Source organism: Desmodus rotundus, chromosome 3, assembly GCF_022682495.2.
Source record: "Desmodus rotundus isolate HL8 chromosome 3, HLdesRot8A.1, whole genome shotgun sequence".
Classification (NCBI taxonomy): Eukaryota; Metazoa; Chordata; class Mammalia; order Chiroptera; family Phyllostomidae; genus Desmodus; species Desmodus rotundus.
The window spans coordinates 111832468-111854850 of NC_071389.1; the positions used below are offsets into that span (position 1 = coordinate 111832468).

General features: G+C 38.4%; 1 protein-coding gene across 18 annotated transcripts in view; it reads left to right on the plus strand.

The window, feature by feature from the left end:
• ERC1 (ELKS/RAB6-interacting/CAST family member 1) overlaps positions 1–22383 on the plus strand; it is a 536970-nt gene that overhangs the window by 96022 nt on the left and 418565 nt on the right. For 10 of the 18 annotated variants that reach the window (XM_053920835.2, XM_053920834.2, XM_053920839.2 and 7 more), the window contains 3 exons: positions 10785–10859; positions 18412–18567; positions 19776–19868. In XM_053920835.2, the coding sequence (XP_053776810.1) occupies positions 10785–10859; positions 18412–18567; positions 19776–19868 (324 nt within the window). The remainder of the gene's footprint in view (positions 1–10784; positions 10860–18411; positions 18568–19775; positions 19869–22383) is intronic. The other 8 variants (XM_053920841.2, XM_053920842.2, XM_071220993.1 and 5 more) reach the window with 2 other exon arrangements.

Genomic DNA, 22383 nt, shown 5'->3' on the forward strand with positions numbered 1-22383 from the left:
TTGCTGAGCTTTGTGGTAAAGTCGTTTAATGAAGAAGGGTTAGTAATTTCAGAGGTGTGATGGGAAATTGTTTTGAGCAAACAGTAAGGAGGCTAGAGGGCAAAAATTTATTGCATAAGGGGAAGGCTGGCATGAGACGAGAGGTTGAAGAGGTAGCCAGGGCCAGATTCATTAGATATTTATTGGGCACTAACCATGTGCAAAACACTAGGGAAATAGCAGTGAATAAAAGAAAATTCATCCCCTCTAGGAGACAGAGCACTTGCCTTCATGATACTTGGAGACGATGCAACAATTTTATTCAAAATACAAGAGAAAACCATCCCAGTGTTTAATCAAAATAGTGATAACATCTGGTTTGGCTTTTGAAATTTACTCTGGTTGTGTTGAGAATGAAGGGGAAAGGGATAGTCAAATAAGGAATTCTATTAAAAAACTTAAATAGCTCTAGTCTAGGTTAAGTGAATGGTGACTTGGAATGACTGTTGTGCATTATATCACTAGTGTATCATGAAAGGCAAAAAGAATTTAATGAGTTGGCAATGCCAGGGTATCATAGGTTTTATTACTTATTGGGTCATTGTCCATCTTTTAAAAATCTATATTTCATCACTTGTAAGACTCAGAATTTCTCCCATTTTAACAATATGACCTTGAACCCTTGGTAGCATTTTACAGTCTTTGTCGGCAAGGCAGCAGTCCTCCTAGATTCGATTGCCTCTGCATTCACAACACAGCCATGTGCTGTTATCACTTTAGGTGGTGGTGTGAGCATCATGGTATTTATCGTTGACTTTAATTTGTTTTTGAGTATGTCTTCAGAATATTACACTGTGAATCAACATTGAAAGAAAAAGTTATTGGTATGGAGAAAGTCATAAAAATAATTCAAAATGATACATGATTTAACTATGGCTAAATAAGTAAAAAAGAACTCTTAACAATTGGTATAAAATATAAATTCTGAATAATAAAGTTCTGCATCATGATTTATTTGGAGGCATTTCCTCCTTTTCTTTCCAGCACATAAAACAATGGGTATGTTTTAAAATCAATGGCATCTTAGATTTATGAAATACGATAACATTAAAATGACATTTATATCCAGGAACATTTGTGATTAGTTTGTTCTTTTGTATATGAACATGATTCTGTAGATAATAGGTGAATACTCCAGAAACTAAATAAGAAAAAAATTAAATTAGGCATTTTCTTTTCTCTTTGTACTGAAATTACATTATGTGACTACTTACTGTTAGATTTTACATTACTTATTGTAGTACCTTTCTTTTGATTGATGGAATAGTGAAGACATCTATTGGACAAATACTGAATTGCAGGCAAGACTTGGTTAGTGCTTGGTGCTTGTGCATATGGAGTTTTAACAAGTTTTAGAGGTGATTCTGTTATACACCAAAGTTTGAGACTGGAATTTTTGTTTTCAGTCTTTTGGCAGGACATCACCTAAGTAGGCTATGGAATTTTTAGATCTGCAATTCATATGCATATCAAATATTGTCTATAGGCCAAAAAGTAATATATGTCAGACCTACATGAGCTCCTATTTTGAAAAATGTAGGTACTATATGATGAACACAATACGATTTTGTTTTAAAATATTATTACACTCATGCTAATTTTTTGTCTGTAGATATTTCAGTCAACAAACCTTGTTAGCACAACTGCTATCATGTTAGGGTTTGCAGAAATGTTTGAGGTTAAAAGTCTTACTATTTGACTAGGTTCTAGGCCAGGATTCCTGCATCTTAACTAACATGTCTGATGAATGCCTGTCAGGATCATTGGCATTTGTAAGATATAAGCAGAGGAGAGGGGAGGAGAAAAATTAAGAGAGATATATATAGAAAAAAAAACAGAAATAAGAATAGGAAGAATTAAAAAGAAAAAGGAGTCCCCTCATTAGTTTGCTCTTTTCTAGTGATTTTGGAAAAGGAGTATTTTATTTATCCAGGTTGTTTGTCCTCCCTTATTTTTGTAATTTGTGCCTCATTTCCATGTTGACAGAAGATATGTTTTCTCAGATGAATGCCGTTACTAGAGATGGTAAAAGGCTAAAGTACAATGTTGTCTGACCTTGGCTGAGTTAAGATACAGAAAAAGTAGTGAGAATTCTTTTTGTTTACCTTTCTCTTTTTCTTTATTTCTGTCTCCTCTTTGTTGTGAGTTTAGTAAAACCTAGAACTTGTGTGGAAGATTGAATCTATGAAAGGAATTGAAGAGCAATCTGGAGCTTCTGCCCTTGAATGAAGGGTTTTAGAGACTGATACCTGAAACTTAAAGAAAAGAAATTTCAGACATGAGTAGGACTCCTTAATCACAAATAATCCTTTCTCTCAGTTGTATAAGTAAAACTTGACTTATTTTTAAAAAGAAAGAAATTACTAAAGAAGGAGAAATATAAAATTTTGTTTCTAACTCTATACTAGTCATTATTCTTTAGTAAGTTAGTGAGAGGAAATGAATACATTTTCTACTGTCTGCCACAGCTGACAGTGTAACAAGAGCCAGATAATTTTACCTGTACTTTAAATTTGTTTGAATGAAAATTTTCAGGCCAAAAGGAAATGAAATGAAGTGAGCAAATAGCATGTTCTACTTCTTGCATTTGTTTGAATAGTACATTCATTTCTATTTCCAGAGTCTTTTATCATTATTAATAGTGCATGAGTCAGAGGCTTGATGTGCTCATTGGGAAAGGGGAGTTTTATCAGCTCACTGACTGCAAGATGTGTTCATAATGATCTTTAATGTGCATGCCTCTGAATGGAAGTATGCTATGAGCGATAGGTTTTAAAATGTCTTAATAGGAAAGCTTTATGCCTCCATGGTTCAAAATGCATTCTAGTCCCTTAGCATAGGAGAATTTTTTTTTATTCATATGGTTTCTGTTTTCTTTATGTTTTGCTTACATGCTTACTAGGGCTTAAAATGAAATTTTAATAATTTCACCTTAAAGCAGTTGGAAATTTGCCTAATTTGTAATTAGATAATGGGATAGAGATCAATTAAAGTAGTTCAGTATCTGGGTGAGTTCTGGCCAAGATGGAGGTGTAGGTAGAAACCCTTCACTCCCTCGCACAACCAAAAGGAGGATAACAACCAATCTAAAAACAATAAACAACCAGAAGTGCTAGAAAATCAAACTTCATGGAACTCCAGCAACCAAAGAATTAAAGAAACAGTCAACCAGACCAACCAGACCAGTAGGTTGGAGAGGGGCAGCCAGGCGGATGGAGAGAACCTGTGGCAAGGTGGTGGACCGAGCTGACGGGGCTGGCTGAACAGTAAACTGAGACTCAGAAGTGGCTGTCGACTACAGCGGGGGTTGCCGTGGTGGGAGAAACTCCTAGTCTCACACGAGAGTTCATTGGAAAGTGGGGCTAGAGTGGTGCAACAAGCCGTGTTGTTCCCTCTCTGGCTGCCCATGCACCCTCTCCTGCCCCTGCAGTGCAACAACGAAGCAAGAGGGGGTTGCCTTGCCCTGTTGAATACCTAAGGCCCCACCCCCTTACTACTTAACAGGTGCTCTGAGACAAAGAAATGTGGCCCAAATAAAAGAACAGAGCAAAACTCCAGAAAAAGAGCTAAGCAACGATGAGGTAGCCAGCTTATTAAATGCAGAGTTCAAAGCCACCGGAAATCAAAATGCTCACAGAACTGATCGAGCTTTGTCGAAAAATGAAAGAACAAATGAAGGCTACCCAAAGTGAAATAAAGCAAAATATTCAGGGAGCCAACAGTGATGAGAAGGCATCCAGGACTCAAATCAATAATTTGGGACAAAAGGAAGAAATACCCATTCAACTGGGACAGAATGAAGAAACAAGAATTCAAAAAGATGAGAGAGGCTTAAGAACTTCAGGGACAACTTTAAATGTTCCAATATCCGAATTATAGGGGTGCCAGAAGGAGAAGAACAAGAGCAGGAAATTGAAAACTTATTTGAACAAACAATGAGGGAAAACTTCCACAACCTGGTGAAGGAAACAGATTTCCAGGAAGTCCAGGAAGCCCAGAGAGTCACGAAGAAGTTGGGCCCAAAGAGGAACACACCAAGGCACATCTTCAAGTTACCCAAAATTAAAGATAAAGAGAGAATCTTAAAAGCAGCAAGAGGAAAGGAGAGAGTTATGTACAAAGGAGTTCCCATAAGGCTATCATCTGATATCTCAGAAGAAACCTTGCAGGCAAGAAGGGGCTGGAAAGAAGTATTCAAAGTCATGAAAGGCAAGGACCTACATCCAAGATGACTCTACCCAGCAGAACTATCATTTAGAATGGAAGGGCAGATAAAGGAGTTCATTATCACCAAGCCCTTATTATATGAAATGTTAAAGGGAATTATCTAAGAAATTGAAGAAGATCAAAACAATGAACAGTAAAATGACAGCAAACTCACAACTGTCAACAACTGAACCTAAAAAAAAGAAAAAACTAAGACAAAAGCTAAACAAACAACTAGAACAGGAACAGAATCAGAGAAATGGACATCACATGGAGGGTTTTCAGTGGGGAAGGGGTTGGAAGAATGGGGGGAAAGGTACAGGAAATAAGAAACATAATTGATAGTCATAAAATAGATGGGGAGAGGTAAAGAATGGTATAGGAAACAGAGAAGTCAAAGAACTTATATGTGCTACCCATGGGTATGAATTAAGGGGCGGGGAGAATGCTGGAGGGTTGGGGGTACTAAAGGGATATTAAAGGGAGAAAATTGGGAAAACTGTAATAGCATAATCAGTAAAACATACTTAAAAATTAGTTCAGTATCTGAATTATGAGGTATTTCAAAGAAATGCAGTTTTAATATTTTTAAGTAGATAAAGAAATGCCAAATGAAAAATGCAAAGTGTAGGTTACAGGTTTTCTTTTAATAAAGATTATTTGTAATTAGCAGTATTCACTTTATACATTTCAAAGTTCTATACTCATCTGTTCAACAAATATTATTACATATTTACTGTGTACCCAGTTGAATATGTTGTTTACAGGGTGGAGAATTGATTAAATGTGGAAAAACTGGAGGCTGGGAGGAAGCTGATGAGTTATTTGTTTTTACTCAAGTAAGAGGTTATTGTGGCCTGAACTAATGTGTTCAGATTTTTGTCATGGATTAATGTGTTCTGGATTTTACTGTCTTCCTTAGTGAAGTGTTTTGTCTTGTAAGAGTTAATGTAATTGTGAATAAACTTGATCCTTTTAAGACTTGCTTTTAGGATCTGGTCTAGATAGCCTTCCTTCTAGAGCTGGGTGAGCTCTGCTCCTAAGACTTGGACTTCGTGGCATCTCTAAGTGCCTCTGATGTTCTCTCCATTTTGGCTATTTGGAACTTGAATTTTTCCCAGCCCCATGTCCCAGTTCAGATAGTTGCTTAACTTGTAACTCTGGTAGTTGTTTTGTCCTCAGTTGCTGTTCTTTGTCTGACATTGTGGAGTCTTGCCCTGTATATGCACACTTAGTATTTTACCAAAGACTCAAGGGGACCCCTGTCAGATTAGATGGACACTGCCGCCTTTCTGGCTAGTTGCCTTCTCTCTCTTATTCCGCTTTGTACATTTCCACTGTCTTTAGGAGTCATGCATTAACCTGTCTTTTGAGGTCTGCAAGACTGCTGTTTTCTTTTTGGGTTTTCTCTCCTTACATCACATACCAGAGAGCAATCTGGGCCATCACTTTGTTTGTTTCTTTTCTCTCAAGGATCATAATCCTGTGATGCTTGATTTTTAATATCGGCAAAGTTATTTCATTCATTTTGTCTAATTTTAAAATAGTTTATGACAGGAGGGCCAGTTTTCTATTTGTTAAGGTCAATTGTTTTGATACTTATTTTGCGCCTTTACTCCCCTCCGTCCTGTACCCCGCCTCCCACCAACATTCCCCTGCCCCTCTACACCCCTTTAGTTAATATCCATGGGTCCTATGTGTAAGTTCTTAGGCTTCTCCATTTCAAATGCTTTTCTTAACCTCTCCCTGTCTATTTTGTACCTACCATTTTTGCTTCTTATTCCCTGTAACTTTTCTACCATTCCATGTGATACCCATTCTGTGATTTTGTTCTTTTCTACTTGTTAGCTTTGTTTATGGTTTGTTTGTTTTTTAGGTTCAGTTGTTGATAGTTGTAAGTTTGTTGTCATTTTACTGTTCATAGTTTTGATCTTCTTCAATTTCTTAGATAATTCCCTTTAACGTTTCATATAATAAGGGCTTAGTGATGATGAACTCCTTTAACTTGACCTTATCTGGGAGGCACTTATCTGCCCTTCCATTCTAAATGGTAGCTTTGCTGGAGAGAGTAATCTTGGATATAGGTCCTTGCCTTTAATGATTTGGAATACTTTCCAGCCACTTCTTTTCTGTAAGGTTTCTTTTGAGAAATCAGCTGATAGTCTTATGGCCACTTCTTTTTAAGTAACTCTCTCCTTTCCTTTTGCTGCTTTTAAGATTCTCTCCTTATCTTTAATCTTGGGTAATGTAATTCTGGTGTGTCTTGATGTGTGCTTCCTTGGGTCCAACTTCTTCGGGACTCTCTGGGCTTCCTGGAAGTCTATTTCCTTCACCAGATTCAAGAAGTTCTCCTTCATTATTTGTTCAAATAAGTTTTTAATTTCTTGCTCTTCCTCTCTCCCTTCTGGCACCCAATGATTTGGATATTGGAACGTGTCAAGTTGCCCTGGAGGTTCCTAAGCCTCTCCTCATTTTTTTAAATTCTTGTTTCTTCCTTCTGTTCTGGTGGGATGTTTCTTTCTTCCTTCTGGTCCACACCATTGATTTGAGTCCCAGTTTTCTTGCCATCACTATTGGTTCCCTGTACATTTTCCTTTGTTTCTCTTAGCATAGCCTTCATTTTTTCATCTAATTTGCGACCAAATTCAACCAATTCTGTGAGCTTCCTGATTACCAGTGTTTTGAACTGTGCATCTGATAGGTTGGCTATATCTTCGTTGCTTAGTTGTATTTTTTCTGGAGCTTTGATCTGGTCTTTTACTTGGGCCATATTTCTTTGTCTCAGTGTACCTGTTATGTTGTAAGGGGCAGAGCCTTAGGTATTTGCCAGGGTGGGGTAACCTGTATCGCTGTGTTGTGGTGCTGTATGTGGGGAAGGGGTCGTAGAGGGAACAGTGCTGCTTGCTCAGTTCTCGTCTGACTTTCAGTCACTTCCCCCGCTACCCACAAGCAAATTGGGCCCTTGTGGTGCTGATTCCCAGGTGGATGGTTTTGTGTACATTCTAGGACCTTGTGGGCCTCTCCAACGAACTCTCCTGTGAGGCTGGTAGTTTTTCCTGATGCCTCAATCCCCATAGGTTTTTTTCAGTCAGAGGTTTTGATACTTTATTTCCCTGCATTGGAGCCCTGGGTTGCATGGTCTGTCTCATTCCCCAGTTGTTCCTTGTGCTCCAACAGCCGCTGCCTTGCCCTGAGTCCTCTCCACCTGGCTACCCATCTCCGCCCCTCCTACTGGTCTGGATGTTTCTTCTGTAATTTCTTGGTGTCCGACTTGCATACAGTTTGATTTTCTGGCAGTTCTGGTTGTTTTTTGTGTTTAAATTTGTTGTTGTCCTTCTTTTGGTTGTGTGTGGTGACAAAGTTTATTTACCTACACCTCCATCTTGGCTGGAAGTCCCAAATTGTGTTGATTTTGTGGGGAGTGAAAAGTAAGCGGGAAACTGACTGAAGCATTTAAAGGAAACTAGTACCATGATTTGTTGATGCTCTATCAAGATTACCCCAGTGCTCTCTTGAAAATGGACAGAGTAATTGGAAGAAAAGTAACTAGAGGTTTTTGTAGTTATCTAGGCTTAAACTAGACTGGAAATGGAGTGAAATAGATAAATTCAGGAAATATTTTGAACATAGAACAGTTAGGACCTGCTTTTTTTGAATTGCTTATGGGAAATGAAGATCTAAGAGGAATAAAAGGAGGCACTGGTGTTTGGCTTGAGCCACTGGGAGGTAGTGCTATATTTAATGAGATGGGGAAGACTCATCTTTCATAAGACTTACCAAATTAAGGAGGAGATAATCAAGAGGTGTTTTAGGGTTTTTTTGATAAAATATGTTTGAATTCCTTATTAGATATATAATGAGAAATAGCAAAAGAGCAATTAGACATGTGAGTCTTGAAATCAGAGCAGAAGGCAGGCCTAGAAATTCACTAATATCTCAATTGAATTTTAAGCAATGTAGTATATTAGAGAATTTAAATGAAAAGGAGAAATGGGTTTAGGACTGATCCCATAGTTACTATGGTACTCAGGGGCCTAAGTTAGAAGTGAGAACCTACTAAAGAAACAAGAGAAGGAACAACTAGAAAGATAGAAAAAGAAGAGTGTGGTGTCGTAATAGTCAAGAGAAAACATGTCTGTAGTAGGGAGTGGGCCACTGCTTTGAATGCCTCTGAGAGTTCTAGGAAGATGAGGACAGAGAGGTGTCCGTTGGGTTTGGTAACCTGGAATTCATTGTTGAATTTTGATGAGTTTGAATGGAGAGGTGGTGAAAGAAACCAGGTTAATAAAGGGATCTTGTGTGTCTGAAATATTTTACAATTAAAACAGAAGAGCACATGGGAAGTGAAGAAAGAGAAAGAGCTGGCGTAGACCAGCAGTTGGAAGGCTGGGGTATTTGAACACTCTGGAGTTAACAAAGACTTCCCAGGAGGATGTGAGCAGCATCAGGAGAATTCCAGATTCTCAGCTTCCATTTTTCCTCACAACTTGCATTTTAGTTGGCTGAGAACATACCTTTGTGTTCTTTTTTCTCTTGCCCTTTTACAATTGAACTTTGTCCACTCTTAACTCCTACTCACTCTTCAGCTCTCAATTATTCCTTAGGAAACTTACCAAGATCTCTAGAATTGATCAAGATCTATCACTTTTTTCTCTTACGGACATTTTTCTTCATAGCACTTTTCACATATTAATCATACAGTTTTAAAAAATTATTCATTTCACAAATATTTGAGTATACCATTGTGCTAGGAATTGTTTGAATGCTTGGTATATATGAGGGAATGAAAAAGAAAAAAGACCCCTGAGATAGTTGTTACATTTGTAATAATAAGTAATATGCTACTAGAAAGTGATAAATGCTAAGAAAAGAATAGAACTAGGTTAGGGAAATTGGAAGTATGTGTCAGAGGTGAATTACAATTTTAAACAGTAAGAATAGGCCTCTTTGAGAGTTTGACTTTTGAACAGGCTTGAATAGTTATGGGAAGAAGAGAGTCAAGCAGTCTTTTCTGACTGGCTGTGGCTTGGTAGAGAAAGGAAGGCATTGAGAAGACTCATTGGTTTTTAACCCGAGTAACTGGAAGGATGGAGCAAGTTTGGGGGGCAGCACCAGAGTTTAGTCTTGGGCATGTAGAGTGTGAGGTGTTTGTTAAACATATGAGTGGGATGGATATACAGGGTCTGGCAGAAGTAAGGCCTGCTTGAATATGGTTGGTAGGGTAATAATAGGAGTGTGATAATTCATAGTTTTAATTTGAACATTTCACCTAAAATGTCATATGGTGTGCTTGAGTATGATATTGTTATGTTACAGAATTACATGCTTATGATTTTGTAATAAAAGATTTTGCAATAAAAAAGGGGTGTTATTTGTGCTAGACCCTGTATTTAAGGCTTAAGTTAGGAAGAGAGGTGGCAAAAAGGGTGGTATGTATTAATAGTGATTTGTGACATAGTATCAGCCAGATGGCGCATGTGTATGTTCAGAAATTGTTGGTATTTAAACTGTTGACTGCTTATAAGTGAGAACTTTTGTCAGTTCATTACGACTGCTCTTTCAGGAGAGGTAATCCACTGAAGTTTGCAGTTCCGTTTTCTATTTCTCTCAAACCATTCTTCCTGGTCAGACAAGAATAAATTAATTAGGTGAAAGGTATAATTAAAGTATTATGCATTTCTTTTTATTATGGTTAAGCACTTTCAGCTGGAAAGTATTCATCTGTGTATTCTTTGGGGTCACTAGCTTCTGTCCCAGGATACTTTGGAAGTACCGACTAACTCAGAGACATTCACAAAACAGGACAAGAAAATAGCCTGACACCTGGTAATGTCAGGTGATGCTTGGAGACCCTAATTGTGATATTACTGCCATCACTTCCTTTCTTACAAAAGCTGAACTCACTAAAATTTGGATTAAAAAATAGCCATGTTTTTCTGACATTTTCCAAACTTGAACTACCTAGGAAACTTATTCCGCAGTCATACCTTCTTTTTCTTTCTACTTGTAGCCCCCCTGGAGAGAGGTTTTCATCATAGGTAGCTAGGTGGTTGCTGCCCTGGGGGGTGGGTGCTTTGGAAAGGATGTTGTCTACACGAATGCTCTCAGTAGCTTTGTGCAGTGCAGACTGATTGTGACTGCTTTTATTTCTCTTTTTTAAAAGGGGATATTTCTAATTCTCTTTTTGGATTATTTGGAGTTGATTATATTCCTTGTATCTCTTGGAGTCATGTGGAGATTGACACACCAACCTGGGGATGTCCTATAATTTCAACTGTTGCAGTAGCTGGAGTCTGTGACTAACTGCAAATAACGAGGTGTTCAGATTGGGGCCTTCCTATGCTTTCTGAGCCTGAATGTAGTCTGTGGGATACCTGTTTCACAGAGAAAGGTCAGGGAGACAGAGAGGGATCAGGGTATCTTAGAAGGCTGAGATGATGATCTTTTGTACACAATTACTCCTTCTCCTCCCACCTGACTTTAGATGAGAGTGAAGAAGAGGATGCTTACTTTTTTGTTGTTGTTGTTCTCTTGTATAGGAGATGCATCGGAGATTTGAGAATGCCCCTGATTCTGCCAAGACAAAAGCTCTGCAAACTGTTATTGAAATGAAGGTAAGTGAGAATCTAATAATCTTGTGAATCAGTACATATGTAAGTGATCATACACTGACATGTGAGAGTTTTAGAAAGTGGTATCTAATAGTATTTTACTCATTTTGTAAATTAAAAAGAAATAGTAAGACTTAATGAAAATTATACTTTAAAAGAACTTCAGTCTCAGTTCCTTTTAATTGTAGCACATAACTCATATTGGACCAAAAGGGTTGTCCAACAATTTTTGTGAGTCAGCTGTCTTCAAATCTGTTGATCTCAGGACCCCTTTATAGTCTTAAGATGACAAGCGCATCTCCTTGACTTTAAAGAAAATGTCTGCCAAATACGAAGTCTGAGTAACCACAGTTGTCTGTTAGATGTTCTTTCCAGTAGAAACAGTATTCCATGAGAAAAGTACCTAGTTTCGTTTTCAGCTCAAAGAAGCACACAAGTGCCATTCCTGGGAATAGTCATTGTATTTCGTGCAGCAGAAGTGCCTAGCTCTTCCCATTTTATCACACAGAATATCAAAAAGATGTGTGCTCAAGGGTTGAGATTTATTAAAAGTGATGAAGTAACCTAGGACATTAAGTTAAGCAGTCTAAAATTTTAAACAGTTTAAATTTTTTTATTTAGTGATTTTAGAGAGAGAAGGGAGGGGGGAGATGATAGATAGATAGATAGATAGATAGATAGATAGATAGATAGATAGGGAGAGAGAGACAGCGATTTACTGTTCTACTCATTTGTGCTTTCATTGGTTGATTCTTGTATGTGCCCTGAACACAGATCGAACCTGCAACCTTGGTATATCTGCATGACGCTCTTAACCACCTAAGCTACCCAACCAGGGCCAAGTTAAGCAGTCTTAAAAAGTTTTCTTTCTTCTTTTTTTTCTGTGATGCTACTGCCTGTTGTCCTAAGACACCAGTGGTTTTGCCCACCATTGCTTTATACCTTGAGTGGAAATGTTAACACAGTAGAAAAGGCAAATAAAGTCATAGATTTGAGTTGGCCAAAAAGTTTGTTTTTTTCCTTTTTTTCTGTAAGATGGCTCTAGTAGTACTTAGATGTCTTTAACTTCATTTGAAACAATTTTGTTAGATTGTACTGTGACAGCTGTCATATCAGTATGCATTAAAAATAAAAGTTATCAGAATTGGTGAATTTTTGTATAGCCATTTTAATATTGAAGATGGAAGGAAAAAAGCAAGGTTTTTGGCATATTATGCTTTATTATTTCAAGAAAGGTAAAAATGGAGGAGAACCAAGATGGCGGCGTAGGTAGACACACTGCGCCTCCTCGCACAACCAGAACTGACAGAAAATCCAACGTCAAGGAAGTCCGACACCAAGTAGATAAAAAAGAAACATACATCCAGACCGGTAGGAGAGGCAGAGAGGGGCAGCCGGGGCGGAGAGGACTCGAGTTGCTGTGGCTGGACCGAGACAGGTGGAACCGAGACTGGCGGAGCGTGGGACCAACAGGGCAGGCAGTCTGACCACTAGCAGACCCTGTGGCCCCACATTCGCGCAGATAAACCCAGAGGGCCGACTCAGAGTGGTGGAGAACCGGACAGGCAGAGTGGCGGGTAGCACTAGATAAACCAGACAAACGGCAGGGAGCAAAGCAGACTGCGCAAACCAGGGCTCCAGCGCGGGGAAATAAAGCCTCAAACCTCTGGTTTAAAATGCCCGTGGGGGTTGGGGCGGCAGCAGGAGAGACTCCCAGCCTCACAGGAGAGGTCGTTGGAGAGACCCATGGGGGCCTGGGGCGTGCATGGGCCCACTTACTCGGGAACCAGCACCAGAGGGGCCTGGTTTGATTGTGGGTAGAGGAGTGAAAGACTGAAATCCGGTGGAGAGTGGAGTGGGCGCCATTGCTCCCTCTCAACCCCTCCCCCACGTAAAGTGTCACAGCGCAGCAACCAGCATTACCCCGCCCCAGTGAACACCTAAGGCTCCGCCCCTTAAACTAACAGATGCTCCAAGACAAAAAAAAAAAAAAAAAAGGCCTAAATGGCAGAACACTTCAAAGCTCCAGAAAAAATACAAGTAAGCGAGGAAGAGATAGCCAACCTATCAGATGCACAGTTCAAAGCACTGGTTATTAAGACGCTCACAGAATTGGTTGAATTTGTTCGAAAACTAGATGAAACAAATGAAGGCTATGCTAAGAGAAACAAAGGAAAATGTACAGGGAACCAATAGTGATGCGAAGGAAACTGGGACTCAAATCAATGGTAAGGACCAGAAGGAAGAAACAAACATCCAACCAGAAAAGAATGAAGAAACAAGAACTCGGAAAAATGAGGAGAGGCTCAGGAACCTCCAGGACACCTTGAAACATTCCAACATCCGAATTATAGGGGTGCCAGAAGTAGAAGAGGAAGAACAAAAAATTGAAAACTTATTTGAACAAATAATGAAGGAGAACTTCCCCAGTCTGGCAAAGGAAATAGACTTCCAGGAAGTCCAGGAAGCTCAGAGAGTCCCAAAGAAGCTGGACCCAAGGAGGAACACACCAAGGCACATCATCATTACATTACCCAAGATGAAAGATAAGGAGAGAATCTCAGAAGCAGCAAGAGAAAAGGAGACAGTTACCTACAAAGGGGTTCCCATAAGACTGTCAGCTGATTTCTCCAAAGAGACCTTGCAGGCAAGAAGGGGCTGGCAAGAAGTATTCCAAGTCATGAAAGGCAAGGGCCTACATCCAAGATTACTGTATCCAGCAAAGCTATCGTTTAGAATGAAAGGGCAGATAAAGTGCTTCTCAGATAAGGTCAAGTTCGAGGAGTTCATCATCACCAAGCCCTTATTATATGAAATGTTAAAGGGAGTTACCTAAGAAAAAGAAGATCAAAAATATGAACAGTAAAAATGACAGCAAATTCACAGTTATTAACAACCACACCTAAAACCAAAACAAAAGAAAACTAAGCAAACAACTAGAACAGAACAGAACCACAGAAATGGAGATCACATGGACGGTTATCAATAGGGGATTGGGAGGGGGAGAGAGGGGGGAAAGGTACAGAGAATAAGTAGGATAGATGATAGGTGGAAAATAGACAGGGGGAGGGTAAGAATAGTATAGGAAATGTAGAAGTCAAAGAACTTATAAGTATGACCCATGGACATGAACTATGGGGGGGGGAATGTGGGAGGGAGGGGGTGGGCAGGATGGAGTTGAGTGAAGGGGCGGAAATGGGACAACTGTAATAGCATAATCAATAAATATATATACAAAAAAAGAAAGGTAAAAATGCAACTGAAATGCAGAAAAAGATTGATGCAGTGTATGGAGAAGGTGCTGTGACTGATTGAATGTGTCAAAAGCAGTTTGTGAAGTTTCTCGTTGGATGATGCCCCACGTCGGGCAGACCAGTTGAAATTGATAGTGACCAAATTGAGACATTAATTGAGAACAGTCAGTGTTATATACCACATGGGAGATAGCCGACTTGCTCAAAATATCCAAATCAATAAAGTTATTGGTGAAAATGAAAAATATCTTTTATTTTATGGAAAAAAAACATACGGACTTTTTGACCAACCCAATATCATTAGGAAAATAGTTCTGACTATGCAGACTTATTGATAGGGTCTGGGGGGCACCCTCAGGGCTCCACGGCCATACCTCGAAAACCTCTGCTTTCAGATAATGAGTAGTTAGGAATCTTTAGGCTATGCAGTATGGCAGTTGGTGGTGCAGAGCTTGCCTTCTGAGTTAAATTCCCTGGATTCAAAATCTGGCTTTATTTGATCACATGAATGACACAGAGCAAGTTACTCAGTCTTTTTCCACCTCAATTTCTTTATCAATAAATGGTGATAATAATAGTACCCATCCCATAGGTTGTTGTGAGGTTTAATTAGTTAAAAGAGTAAAACACTTTGGAAAGGACCTGGCCCATAGTAAACATTCAATCAGTGTTTACTGCTGCTGCTATCATTATTATTATTTTTATTAACATGTTCTTTCTTAACAAAGCTAAAAAATTCTTACCTGTAGGGATACGTCTCTCTCTCTTTCTCTTTCTCTGTTTCTCTCTTTCTTCATATCCCTTAAAAACTTGACACTGTGTTTTACATTGTGGGCCTTCATTTAATATTTGTTGGTATCACAAGAGTTTTTAGTTTTTGGTATATAAATAGTTTTATATAAGTAGGTGCTTCTCAAGTGCAATTATAAGAACTGTTCTATTAATTTGCATGATTTTCTCTTAAAACTTAGTTTATATTGTGTAGATATTTATTCTCAATGGGGAAGGATTTACCAATTCCAAATTAGATTCTGGATTCTTTGTAGTTAGACAATTAGTGGTCTTGTAAAGAACCTTTAGAAAGGTTTAATTCAATGTTCACATTTCCTGCTGGTTTATTTATACATGTTACTTCCTGATCCCTATTAAAGCCTGCATCCACAGAATTATTTTACTCATCTTTTGCCAAAATGGGGAAGTGTAATGGTATTAATTGGTAATGGATCTATTTTAAGTTCTGTTAACCTTTAGCTATTCTCCTAAGAAACAAGAGATTCTGAGATTCTGGTGGTTCAGTGGGTTCAGGTGCGTATTATGCTGAAACCACAAGCGAAATAGGTAAGTTGCTGACTCAGTGGCATGAGCCTGAGAGAACTCTGAAGATCTAGAGTAGTCTTCAAAGGAAATGGGAAAGAAAGATAATTGACAGACAATGAAAGAGCCCGGAAATCATCTTTGAGGTGATGTAATTTTTCTCCTCCTTCCTCTCCCTTTTTTCTTTTTCCTCTTATCCCCTTCCACGTCCCTTCTCCTGCCTTCTTCCCTCCTTTCGCTTTTCCTCTCTACCTCTCTTCCCTCTCATGCTTCTTTGTCCTTTTTTTCTCTATTATTTTCTTTTTTCTTTAGCAGTGGAGGAGCCCAAGAGAATTACTGTATGGCTCTAGGGTTAAAGTTCTACTGGGTAGATATAGCAGAATTATTGGGATGCAAATGAATTGAGAGTGATGGTGAAAGAGTCATTTTGGATGATCAGCCCAGGAATATAGCCCAGATAGGAAGGAGGGGAATTTAGAATGAGGGACTTGAGCAGTGTCAAAGTTAGGGAAGTGGAGGTCTCTGTGAGGTTAAAGACCAGCAGATAATGAGAGTCACAGTGTGACAGGCCTGGGAAGAGAGTCCTGGGTAACAAGAGGATCCAGAGTGTAGTCCTGTAACCTAGACAGCTCAATGGACTGGAGGAGGGGGTCACTGGAATTAAGGACGTCAAAGAATTCAGCCACTGAAATCGCAGCATGGGGGCAAGAGGCATTTGAAGGGAAGATTGGTGCCGAAGTCAAGTGGCAAGGGCTTCTTAAAATGGGCAGAAGTGACTCGGAAGTCCCTCGATGGCAGCAGTGAGGAAGGTAGAGTAAAAAGGAGCTTTAAATATGAGCTTTAAGTCAAAGGGAACAGCATCAAGCAACCAGGATGCCCACACTTTTCCCTTGTTCCTTTGTGGTGCTGGGGGATTAGTAACCTTCACCAAAAAGAGTTTGGGGACAGTATATCTTTTGGGAAAGCCGTGTATTACTTGGAATAGGGAGACAACTTTTGAAAAAAAAAGTAGAGTAATTGGAAATTTAATAAGGAACAGGATTTCAGTAAGTTTAGTGAGATTGGTTGATTAATGACGGAAGACCCAGGGCTGGAAAAGTACAGAGCAGTGAGATGATAGGGAATTTATTGCCTTAGTAGTACACATTCTGAGTAAGAAACCTCATCAGAAGAACCATCCTCAAATAAACCCAGCCTGGGTACTGGTTGAGTTGGGGCTGGAACTAGCTGAGCATATCAGGCATTCATTTTCTGGCCTGATTTCAGAGAATAGCCTGGCAGGTTCTTTCTCTGGGCAGTCTATGCCTGCCTCGTGGCTTTGAGAGCTGTAGTCATGGCCCCTTTTTGGGGAGAAGCTATTATGGTACATGACTTGGTAGTGGGGGTGCTGATTTGGTCAAGGGCTGCCACTCTGTCTGTGTTGGGGTTAGGGGAGATGATGGATAGTGTTTCTTGGCAAGCTCCTTGTAGGGGCTTTGCAGAGGTAGAATCTGCCTGTGATGTGCAGAGCTGGAGTTCTTAGCTAAAGGCTATTTGCCTTGTGTGGAGCACCGATGGTACTGGAAATACACTCCCTTGTTCCGTGGGCCCCCTGTCATTGCCACCCAGGCTAATGTCAGAGGTGAACCCTGTTTCACTCTTTTTCATCTGTGGGTTAATCAGATGCATATGCCTAGTGTTTTAGTCATTCTGGAGGGACTACGTCCTGATGTCTCCCGGAAGATTTATAGTCATTTCAAAAGTGAATCGTCAGATAGTGCAATTGAAGTAGTTGTCTGAGGCCAGTGATTTTAAATGAGCAAATAAAAATCCTGGTTTAGGTTTACAATGTCTGTGATTGTACTGATTAATACATTTAATTTTGAACCAAATGTAAGTTTACTTTGAATAGATTTGTAAAAGAAAGTTTTTGTTGTGATATTTTTAAAGGCAATGTAGTGCAAGACAGAGGAGTGCATGCTCCTCCTTCCCTCCCTGACCTGAAATAGCTAGTTGTAGTTGTTTCCTGACAAAAACCCTTTACTGGGTGCTTTAAGAATTATGATAGCAAAGAAAGTCAGTCCAGCAAGTCCTAGAGCTAAAGTGCAACAGGAAGTCAGTCTCGAAATTACCTTGTAAAGGAACAGTTTCTCTAAAATGCCAAATTAAATAAAAACTATACTTAATTGATTACCTTTAAGGTCTTTATTTCTTAGGTGAACAAGCATATGCAACTATTGATATAAATGTATCTGTTCTGTGTTGGAGTTTTTCTGTAATTGACAGCATCTAAAGTGATCTTCCTGTCATTGATGACATCTAAAGTAATTACTAGATCTTACATACAACAAACAAAACCAAGATATTGAATATAAAAGGATATTCTACTAGTAGATACTTGGCGGAGGTCATGACTTACAAGGACAGTGATTTTTTAAAAAGTTATTATGATAAGCTGTAACTGTTAATGTGATTATTTATCCCTTTGTCTTTCTGCAACGGGATGTTATAAAATCTTAAGTATCATAAATATAATTATACACATTATTGTATAAATCTTTGAAACCCTCTTACACATATGCATCCCCTCCTTTGTGGGCAGAAATAAACCTGTATGGAGTCACAAGTAAAATGATAAGATATATCTAGAAAAGGTTTTACTGTTAATATTACAAAAATTGTCACTAGATACTTATTGAGCATCAAGGACAAAAAATCTTTAACCAGTTTTCTGTTGCTTTTAATTCTTTAGTTAATTCTCAACTTTAATCGAAAGGGTGCAGATGGGAGGAAGAAATAGAGGAAAAATCATGCTACTGATATGAGTCCCCCTCCTTTCACCCAAATTACCGTAACGGGTATATTTTAGAAGCAAGGTATCAATTGCTAGACAGCAGTTTTCCTGCATATTTTATTTTTTATTATATTTAACATTTTTCCGACTGGGTTGTTTAACTTCTCTGATTTTTTGTGAATACTTTAACATCTAAATCTTCCATTGTCTTCAGGATTCAAAAATTTCCTCTATGGAACGTGGTCTCCGAGACTTGGAGGAGGAAATTCAGATGCTGAAATCTAATGGGGCTTTGAGTACTGAAGAACGGGAGGAAGAAATGAAGCAAATGGAGGTCTATCGGAGTCATTCTAAATTTATGAAAAATAAGGTAATGGTGTGTGATACTGTAATTTTAAAGAGATGATGATGAACTTCATACTGTTTTATCAGACTTCAGGGAAGAATACTTCTAAAATAATTCTGTCAAGTGAGACATCTAGTTCTCTGCCTCTTTAAAAAATTATTTATTGATTTTAGGGAGAGAGAAAGAAAAAGGGAGAGAAGGAGAAATACACATTGATTTATTATTCCATTTACTTATGCATTCATTGGTTGATTTTATATGTGCCCTGAGGGGGCATCAAACCTGCAACTTTGGCATATGGGGATAATGCTCTAACCATCTGAGCTACCCAGCCTGGGCCTCGTTCTCTACCTTTTGTGAAGTATTTTAAAAGTCAAAACCCTCAGAGGGTGAACCCAGCGCACCCCTCAAATTTTTATTTTCAGAAATGGCTTACATAAAATCATGTTTTTTCTTCAAATATAGTTCTGTAAAGGAAAGCCCTTTGCTCTCTTGGAGAAGATCCATTTGTATCGGGTTTATTGTTCCCCTTGAGTGACTGAGGTATATATAAAGTAAGATCGGTGTCACTGAGACACATCAGTCTGTATTATTAATTCAGTCACAATATTCTTTTCTTATATCTAAAGCCATTTTAGGCAAATTGGAAGATTTAGTTATTAGGTTACTAATTTATCAGGTTTGTGTGGTTTAATTAAAAATTATAATTGTAATTATAAAATATTACCTAGAAAATGAGTATCCCCCTGCCATATACTAATTGTATCAGTTCCCTGATTTCTCAGAAGTGAAAACTCTTAAAGGAATGATACAATTATAATTCCAACTCCAGTTTGTGGCCTCTTTCTATGTTACGCATACCTGGCATATAAATCTTTAGAATATTTCTCTATTATTTTAAGAATGTTATCAATGACTGCTGCCAATTTCATGTTAATTTGAAACTTACAGATTCACATATCCAACTTACTGTTAGTTTGGAGTTTTAGCCCTATATTCGAGAACAAATTTACTAGAGTGTAAGTGCTGCTTCCCATTTGCTGATTAGCCCATTCAAGTTCACTTAAAACACCTTGCAAAAACAGAGAAACCATCTACCTTTGAAGAGGTAATTAGGGAGACAGATTTGATTGTGTTATATGTAATTGTTATTTCCAGTTACTGCTCTGACTCAAAAGCAGGTAATAAGACCGAAGTTGACACATGAGTAAAAAATAACAATGTCGTGACAGGTAGAGCAACTGAAGGAGGAACTAAGTTCGAAAGAGGCTCAAGGGGAGGAGCTGAAAAAGAGAGCGGCTGGTCTTCAGGCTGAGGTCTTTGCCGTAAGATTTACCCTTTTGTGTGCAGCGATCCCACAGTGGGACCCTGCTGGCTCTGGCTTCTGGGTGGCTTATACTTCTGTTTTCTATGGTTGGCAGCTTTGCCCAGTACTGGCACTAACCAGCCTGCTCTGCTCTTTAACCGGCTCCTGTTTGGCAGTTTGAACCATATGTCACTTGTGTGCAGTGAGCCCTCACACGTTCTGAAAGCCCTGTACCTGGTTCTTTACTGTTGCTGTTTTCGCTGTATGGATGGTACTTCAAAGCTTATTTTTTCTCAGCTTCTTTCCTGTTATAGAGACTTGTTGGCTTGTAAGAATGGTAGTCTCTCTTTCTTCTTAGAAATATGCAACTGTCCCAGGTCCATCACCTAGTATTCATTTGAATTTGAAATTGTTGAGTAAAGTGCTTTATCTGCATGTGTAGACATCATCTTTAGGTCCCCATTTGGTGATTTTGCAACAAATGTTACTTTCTTTAGAACAGATATATTGAAAGTGATTAACTTATTTACAGTTGTCTAGTAAATCAGAATTAGCATGAAACTTATTAAAAGTCTCTAAACCTAGTTCATTCTTTTTTCTAAGGAACTTAAAATTCATTACAAAATATAATAATAAAATCGCTAACACTTGAGCACTGACTATAAGATTGTATAATGCACTAACATAGGTCTGTTATCAATCCCAATTTATAGATGAAGAAACTGAGGTAACAGAGTGGTGCTTAGGAAGCACAGCTCTAAGAGGCAGAGTTTGATTTTTATGTCAGTAATCTGGTTCCAGAACCTGTGCTCATAAGCTCTTCCCTCTACTTCCCTATACGAGTCTGTGTACACATTTGGTACACAAGTGTCAGAAAAAAACTGTTTTTCTTAAAATAATTGTGGGATAAGACTGGAAAGTAGCGTTAAAAATACCATATGCTAATTCGGTGTGTTTGCTATTTATGAACCACTTTACAGATAGAGAAGGGGAACATTTTGTCTGAAAGAGTCTAATTTGGTTGGTAACCATATATTATCTAGAGGAGAAGTTAATCCATAGCTTCTCTTTTTTATTCTCAGCAACTACTAATTTTTTTGTGTGTGTCAAACAACACATTCCATACATTATTTTATTTAATCTCTGAGCAATACAGTGGGACTGGTTTACTCTCTCCGTATTACTGATTAGGAAACCAAGGCTTAGAGAGGTAAAATAATTACTAAAAGACATACTCATCTTCATGTGTAAGTGACTGCAAAGTCTTATATTCCTAACTTTTAAGCAGAATTTGTGCTTCTAAACTCTGCTTTACATTTAGAATATTTTCTTTATTTTTCTCAGTTTTTATGGTCAGTGTAGCATTATTGGAAGATTAATAATGCAGATGATAGGGAACTGAGATTTGTTTGTTTGATTCCAGAGAGAAAGAGAGAGAAACATCAATTGGTTGCCCCCTGTACACTCCCCATCTAGGAACCGAGCCCTTGCCAGGCATGTTCCCTGACTGGAGTTGAACCCATGACCTTTTGGTGTACAGGACAATGCTCCAACCAACTGAGCCACACTGGCCACAGCGGAAACTGACATTTTCAATTTATTTCTGATCACATGATGAGAAATTTGAATAATCTTTAAGCCATACATAGTTGTTCAGCTGAGGAAGTGTTAACACTTTGAACACTCCTCCTGAGCATTCATACAGGTGCATTCTTGGTGCATTGTGTATGTTTGGGCTAGGATAATACTAACGTTTGATGTTTGTTGGTAAAGGAGTGTCATGAGAGACACTGTACCATTACAGGATGTGGTAACCCCTGCTGCATATCTGTATAACAGGGTGAAAATAGTTGCCATTTACAGTTTCCTTCCACTGATGTACTTAGATCCTCAACTGCTTTGCATGCAACAAATACACAGGTATTTGTTGATTGAAAACTATAACTGTAAATGGAGATTTCATACACATGAGAAAAAGGCTTGTCTCCTTGCTGAAACAGTAGAGAAAATTAGAAATTTATTTTTTTGGTTTTTAAAAAGTCTAATTTTAATTAATATATTTCCTCATTGATAATTATTCTGGAAAGCTTTGCCCATTATATCCAAGGTTATTACAATAAAATACATACATTCTACTTAAAAAAATAAAAAATACCTTTTGTTTCATCAGCACTACTGAAATTACTGGCTTCTTGTCATATTTATACTTCAAATAATTACTCTTTCAGTGCACAGTTACCTTGCTAGGCAGTATACATAATGGAAAATTAGATCTGACTTCTGTGAATTAGACTTACATTTAGAATAAAAGACTGTTTAAAAAATTCTTAGAAACACAGAAATGTAAAGGAGATGTTAGAAATAAGTGTTCTCTAAGTTAAGATGAGAAGTTTATAGGAGAATGAACGGCACCTGCTGACGTGTGGGTTACTCTGTGAAATCACACGTGCAGATTCCTACAGAACGAGCTTCCTGCAGCCTCTGTTTAGGTCATCTCCACTTAGTTGGAATGACGTGTTGTAGGTGATACAACT